General features: G+C 43.6%; 1 protein-coding gene across 1 annotated transcript; it reads right to left on the reverse strand.

The window, feature by feature from the left end:
- Positions 1 to 642: 642 nt before the first annotated feature.
- On the reverse strand, positions 643 to 6,700 carry LOC146514678 (uncharacterized). Its single transcript, XM_085167244.1, has 4 exons — positions 5,370 to 6,700; positions 4,980 to 5,231; positions 4,314 to 4,403; positions 643 to 4,138 (listed from the first exon to the last, which is right to left on the reverse strand). The coding sequence occupies exons 1-4, from the start codon at positions 5,497 to 5,499 to the stop codon at positions 3,879 to 3,881; spliced, it is 732 nt and encodes a 243-aa protein (XP_085023370.1). The 5' UTR covers positions 5,500 to 6,700; the 3' UTR covers positions 643 to 3,878.
- Positions 6,701 to 7,440: the final 740 nt, after the last annotated feature.

Genomic DNA, 7,440 nt, shown 5'->3' on the forward strand with positions numbered 1-7,440 from the left:
ATCACCAGGAAGACTGAAGCTCATCGCATTGATCAAGCAGGACTCATGATCTTCACCAGCAGCTCCCTCACAGGGAAATCTTCAGCACTCCTCCATAGGCCCGCCCCAGGAGATGGATAAACCCAGCATTTCATCAACACTGTGATGAGACCTTTGGTTTGTGTAATGTTAGAAATACTCTGATACTCACCAGAGGCTCTGGACTTTTACTTAAAGATATGATATTCAGTCCTGTAGAAAGTTATATATTTAAAAATATATTATCCTCTCTGGTTACTCTGGTATGAATAACTCTGAATCACTTAATGGTAAATAACACACTATCTGCAAAAAACTGTGAATGAATTCCAGATGAGAAGTTTGTAGTTCAACATACAAGTGACGACCTTTGACCTTCATCAGGTTTTATTTAATTGTGTTAGAGAAAATCTCATATGCTCTTCGTGCAGCTGAGTACATCAAGTGTTTAAAACGGAAGCTGTGCAGGTCTGACGGTGTGTTCACACCGAACGCGATGGACGCGAACAAAAACGCCCCAAACGCCCCTAATTTGACGCGTGCACATTCGCGCCTCAACGCGTGTCCAAGAAAAATCCATCGCGCTTCAAAATATCATATTTTGACGCGCGTGAACCGGAAATGTGGGAGGGATGTGGGAGGAAGTTGTGCCAGACCGGTATCTTTGCAAGATGGCAGCTGTCGAGTTAGCGCTTGAAGAGAGAGTCTCCCTTCTCTATGTACTGTGGAGAGCAGAGCAGCGGCGTAAAAGACGCCCTCGCCGTACCTGGGTCCATCAGGTCCTCCAGAGGCGTGAGCAGTTTGGTGAGTTTCACCATTTGCTCCAGGAGCTGCGCCTGGATGACGGCCGATTTCAGCGATATCACCGTCTTTCACTCGGCCAGTTTGAGGACCTGCTTTCCCGGGTCGGTCCCAGAATCGCCCGCCTAGACACCAACTACAGGCGCTCAATCCCACCTGCAGAGCGCCTGTCCATCTGCCTGAGGTTAGTAAAAGTATTTAATACGGTAGTCCTTTATTGATACCTGTGCTAATATATGCTAAACTATCCATTTATACACTGCTAACGTGGATGTGCTATGCTAACAGTGAATGCTCGGTTTTTACTGAAAGCAAACTGTGGTACGGAGACGACTGTTTATAATATTTCTAGTGATACTCAGAAGGTCTCATCAAGTCCCGATTTAATTCGATTTATGCTGTTATCAGTGTTTGCAATGATAGCATGGCTGTGGTGTCATATCAATGTATGCGCTCGGTGTTTGCTGATATCAAACTGTAGCATTAGGACCACTGAGTTAACCTTTGTAGTGATACTCACTCCTTTTTATTTAGACCTGGTTTAATTCTGGGATAGTTGAATATTTGTATATAATCACCGCAGACTGTTTTAGATTATATCTAATATATATCATGTAATTATTCTTATAATTACAAAATGTTTTATGTAAGATTTATGTTTTGCAATTTGTAATTTTGTAATTTCAATAATGTATTTTGTAACTGCAGTACACATAATACTCATTTTAAACAATTTTGTCCAGGTTCCTTGCCACCGGGGACTCCTTCAGGACCATTGCGTTCAGTTTTCGAGTTGGTGTGTCCACTGTGAGCCAGATCATCCCCCAGGTAGCGACGGCCATCTGGGACTGTCTAGTGGACGATTTCATGGCTGTGCCTTCAACTGAAGACTGGCGGTCCATCGCAGAGGGATTCCAGGAACGCTGGAACTTCCCTCTCTGCTGTGGAGCTCTGGATGGGAAGCACGTCCAGACGAAGGCACCCCCCAACTCAGGATCCATGTTCCACAACTACAAGGGAACTTTTTCCATTGTTCTCCTTGCGGTTGTGGATGCAGAGCATCGCTTCCGCGTCATTGATGTTGGGGGGTACGGGAGGACCAGCGATGGTGGTATTCTGGCCAACTCCACCTTTGGTCAGGCTCTTCGGGCTGGGACTCTCCATCTGCCTCCTGACCAGCCTCTACCCGGTGGAGAACACCGTGGAGCCCAGCCCCATGTCTTTGTGGCTGATGAAGCGTTCCCGCTGCGGCGTGAGCTCATGAGGCCTTTCCCTGGACGCCTCCTCCCTTTAGAGAAGAGGATCTTTAACTATCGCCTTTCCAGGGCCAGGATGATAGTGGAGGGTGCCTTCGGTATCCTCTCCTCACAGTGGAGGTTGTATCGGCGCTCCATGGAGCTCCGTCCTGAAATTGCGGAGAAGTGTGTGAAGGCGACGTGTGTTCTCCACAATTTTCTGCGCTGTGTGGACGAGAGAGGGGCACCTGCTGTGAGGGGTGTGGCACCTGCTGTGGTGGAGCCGTTGCAAGGCCTGGGTCGTATGGCAGCAAACAACTCCTCCAGAGAGGCTGTCCTGGTGAGGGAGAAATTCATGGCTCACTTCTCGGCGGAGGGAGCTGTGTCTTGGCAACCAAAGGAGTAGCCTGTTTGAAGTCCGAGTGACTTCCCCACAACGGCTCTTTTAAGAGCCACCCACAAACCTCTAAAGAGTGTTCCTGTCCTTTTAATTTTTTCTTAATAAATGGAGCTCTACTCCAAAATAAACTAACCTCTTTTTACTCTCTTAAGTAACTTGTCTTCACTATGTTCCTATATACAGTGTGGTGCAAAAGTTTGGGCAACCTTATTAATAGTCATTATTTTCTGATATCAAACTGTAGCATTAGGACCACTGAGTTAACCTTTGTAGTGATACTCACTCCTTTTTATTTAGACCTGGTTTAATTCTGGGATAGTTGAATATTTGTATATAATCCCCGCAGACTGTTTTAGATTATATCTAATATATATCATGTAATTATCCTTATAATTACAAAAGGTTTTATGTAAGATTTATGTTTTGCAATTTGTAATTTTGGAATTTCAATAATGTATTTTGTAACTGCAGTACACATAATACTCATTTTAAACAATTTTGTCCAGGTTCCTTGCCAGCAAACAACTCCTCCAGAGAGGCTGTCCTGGTGAGGGAGAAATTCATGGCTCACTTCTCAGCGGAGGGAGCTGTGTCTTGGCAACCAAAGGAGTAGCCTGTTTGAAGTCCGAGTGACTTCCCCACAACGGCTCTTTTAAGAGCCACCCACAAACCTCTAAAGAGTGTTCCTGTCCTTTTAATTTTTTCTTAATAAATGGAGCTCTACTCCAAAATAAACTAACCTCTTTTTACTCTCTTAAGTAACTTGTCTTCACTATGTTCCTATATACAGTGTGGTGCAAAAGTTTGGGCAACCTTATTAATAGTCATTATTTTCCTGTATGAATCACTGTTACAATGAAAAATGTCAGTTAAATATATCATATAGGAGACACACACATTCATATACACTAAATATTTATTTCATTTCTCTTTTTTTGTGTCGCCAATTTATGCACCTGCTTGATTTAAACACTTATTGCACACTTTCTGTAAACTGCATTTCACTTCTCAAATATCACTGTGTGTGTCTCCTATATGATATATTTAACTGACTATTTTTATTGTGACAACCAGTGATTTGTACAAGAAAATAATTACTTTTCACAATGTTGCCCAAACCTTTGCATCCCACTGTATTAGTATGTTTTGTCATTAGTATAATATGAAATAAATTCTACTTGTGTCAAGTCGGGTGCCAATATTTGCTGTGTAGTAGAACAGAGACATTTTGTCATTATAAATGTTTATTTGAAAAAATATAAATTCATTAACAAAAACATTTATCATAAATATATGAAATGTAACTATTTACAGAGAGACAGGAATAAAAAGGACCCAGCTTGGAGTGGAAGAGCCTCAGGGAGAAGGAGGAGAAAAATAAGAACGTTGTTTCTGCCCTGGAGAGCTGCTGCCTCATCAGAAAACTACTGATCATTAGGGTCCAATGTTTCCAAATTTAACACAGCTGTGCTGTTTTCAAAAGCTAATTTATAAATTTGAAATTTCACGAATTCTCGTGTCTGAGGCGGCATGCTCTCCAGAGCAGGAACAAGGCCGAGGAGGAAATGTTCAGTTGGAGACGGGCGTGGCCTCTTTAGGGACTCCAGGATGGCCAGCTCCACCGCCGATGGACCGTCCTGGGACCCGTCCCTCGCCCGCCTTCGAGCTGTCCTCCTCTGTGGGCCTGTAAAACACAGCACAAAACAACACAAAGTAATGAGAAGGCTGCTACTAGATTTTCATTTTCAAAATTGAAAAAAAAAAAACAGGATATAAACTGATTGGTTGTAGATATTTAGTAAAGGTGATCACAAGGGAATTCAAGCAAGTAAAAAGCTGTCAGTGCTTGATGTTCATACCTGTGGGTGCAGCAGCAGGAGCTGAGGGACCAGGGACTGGAGAGCCAGGAGAAGAGACAGCTGAGGACTCTGCTGCATGATTACTTGACTCTATCAAGACAATATTAGATGTTAACAGGTTGAAGACAATAGTCATAGAGAATATTATATTATTATATACTTATATACTTATTATTATATACAGTGGTCTCTCATTTATTGCAGCACATGAACAGTAGTCACAGTTCTCACAAGTTGATTCTCAAAGTGCAAACCTTTGTCGATTTTAAAACGTAAAAGTATTATGCTGCGCTTTTTCTCCGTCTGCGGCGCCACTTTTGTGCGCCTTTTTTGCTCCCGGTGCAGGTGTCTATTTCCGAATGAGGGTCATAGTTATGAGTGTTTTTGTGCTGTTTTTTTCTATTGGACGTGATGGTTATCAAAACCAAACATGATAAGTTTGGCAAGCGCAGGAGACACGACACGGAGGAGATTTGTCATTTGGGCTGCAGAATGCAATGCGCATAGTTGAAAGCTGTACGGTGCAATAAAAAAAATCAGCGAAAAGGCGAGGCAGTGACGGATGAACAGCGGGACTACTGTATACTGTTTATTAATAAACAAAATATGTTCCTGTATGACAACACGCATAAATTAACTGCCTACATTAACTCAATGTAAACATACCTTCTGACTGACACTCCCCTGCTGCCTCTTCGGGCTGTCCCTGGTCCTCGGGGGAGAAGTTCTCCACGGTCCGCACCATATTGCCGCTTGTCTCCCGCGGGGTGAGGAAGGGGTCCAGAAACCCCATGACCGCGAAGAACTTCCATCTTCTCCCCGATCCTGCTGCAGACCCACTCCTCTTCTCCTTCTCTGTCTTCTTCTCCTTATTATAAGTGTCCCTGAGGCTCTTCCACTTTCTCCTGCAGATGTCCTCTGAATAAACGCATTATCTTGTTAGCGGAAAGGTATTTGTACATCAGTGGGAAAATAGCGGGACAGTAGGCGGGCTTGCTAGCTTTTGCGCGGGTTCATCGGGTCAGTCTGAAAATTAAAAAGAAGGAATGAACTTACCAGGTTGCCCGATCTCCTCACTTATGTGTCTCCAAGCTAGGTCCTTTTTATTCCTGTCTCGGTAAAAGTAGTAGCTAGCATCGTACAGCTCCGGGTGATTAGCCACGGCACTGATTAGCTTTTCCTCCATACTGAATGAAGAATGAAGGGCTTTGGCTGGATCTGCCCCTTTGACCTAGGTCAGAGCCACGTCACCAGGCCCCTGATTGGTTGTCGCGGCGCGATTTGACGCTGGAGTTCAGATTTTTCCAACTCAAGCGGTAGACGCGAAACGCGCGTATGCACAAAATGCAACACAAAAACTCACGCGCGTGGTTTTATTCGCGAGTCAAACGCGCCAGACGCGCTACACTGACGCGCGTTTCACGAGTTTTGGCGTTTTCGCGACGCAAATCTGCTTCCGAATTTTCGCGGGACCCGCAATCGCGCGTCATCGCGCTTTTCCATTGACTTTACATGTAAACCTGACGCTCTATTCGCGTCCATCGCGTTCGGTGTGAACACACCGTGAGATCAGCAGCTTTGTGAAACACCAAACTGAGGTCCTGTTAATGCTGATATATAGTGACACAGTTACATGAGTGATTAATCCTTTTGTTTTTGTCTTTAACTTTATCAATAAAACAGCTGCAGCTTTCACTACAGCACGTGTGGTACTTTAACCTTTGTACTGGTTTCATCAGTTCATTTTACAGTTAACACATGAACATGTTGGATGATCTATCTGCTGTCACTCAATGGGGCTGAGGTCTGAATCTGAGGGCAGCTCCTGTAATCACAAAGACAACAGAACCATCAAACTCAGATATAAATTTTATCCCTCAATATTGAAATAAAGCTGATTCTTCTGTCCTCACACACTCAGGATCTGAAGTTCTTCTCTTACATTTTTTTCAGTATTACAGTACACTAATCCATAGTTCCTGATTAATGAGGAGTTATTGAAGTACAAGCATTTTAAAAAAAATGTTACCGTCTTTACAGATGTGGCAAGAGACTGAAAACATGCTGTTGTTTGCACATATTTAATATTCAGCTCTGCACAGGAGCTGAAGCAGGGTGCAGCCTGTTGCTTTTACAGTATAATACTTGTAATAAAAGTACAGTAACAGTAATTAGTGACTGAGCAGCCCGGGACGTTTCTCTTGATTTCTTTAGTAAATTCATTCACCTGCACAGATTAGCTAAACGAACCCTGACAGCCGAGTGCTCATTTTAGCTAGCTAGGTCTCAGGAGCTAGCTAAGGACGGTAGTTACGGATTAGCTTACAAACACGTTTAACTTACCGAAAAAGTGAAGCGGGTCCTTCTGTCGGGTAGTCCAGTTTACTGGGGCTACCCGACAGAAGTCTGGGGCTACCTGTGACCGCGGGCCACATCCGGCTCGGCGTACATTTATATCCGACCCTGAGATCATTTTATATAGATGTATTATTATTGTTATGCATGGCCCAGCGATATGAGGCGATAATAATATACAAACTACAGATCCCATAATGCAGCGCTGCAGCCTCCTTGCTGAACGCTAGGCTAACTGGGAACATTCCCGAGTCAATCAAGTCAAACTTCTGTTATTGCCAAGCTAGCTGCTCACAATGGTGGAGAGAAAAGTTGATTCTGAAAGCAGAGCCTTTCAGCGCCAGTGGATGACTGAATACATGTTTACAGACAATGCTGGTAAACCCGTGTGTCTTATTAGTGGAGCTAATGTGGCTGTAATTAAGGAATTTAATTTAAGACGGCACTACGAGACAAAGCGTCAGGATAAGCTGAAAAAACTAAATGCAGAGCAGAAACTACAGAAAGTAGAAGAGCTAAAGAAGAATCTGACATTTAAACAGAAGTTTTTCACCAGAGCAAAAAAATCACAAAGTGAAGCTGTTGTGAAAGCAAGTTTTATTGTAGCAGAGGAGCCAAATCATCCCGGTACCACTCTGAAGAGCTGCATGATGAAGCTGTGCGACGTCTTGTGCCCAGACAAAACGCAGATTTTGGCAAATGTGAGCCTGAGGAGAAATACGATTGCTGATCGGGTTTGTGAGATGGCCACTGATCTAAGAACACAGTTGTG

The sequence above is a fragment of the Neolamprologus multifasciatus genome, chromosome 7 (genome assembly GCF_963576455.1).
Source record: "Neolamprologus multifasciatus chromosome 7, fNeoMul1.2, whole genome shotgun sequence".
NCBI classification, from domain to species: Eukaryota; Metazoa; Chordata; class Actinopteri; order Cichliformes; family Cichlidae; genus Neolamprologus; species Neolamprologus multifasciatus.

Coding starts and splice junctions, on each gene's coding strand:
- LOC146514678 (XM_085167244.1), bottom strand. CDS start 5,499: ATGGAGGAAAAGCTAATCAGTGCCGTGGCTAATCACCCGGAGCTGTAC. Junction 5,232..5,369: donor TGAGGAGATCGGGCAACCTG/GTAAGTTCATTC, acceptor GCGTTTATTCAG/AGGACATCTGCAGGAGAAAG. Junction 4,139..4,313: donor TCCTGCTGCTGCACCCACAG/GTATGAACATCA, acceptor TGTGTTTTACAG/GCCCACAGAGGAGGACAGCT.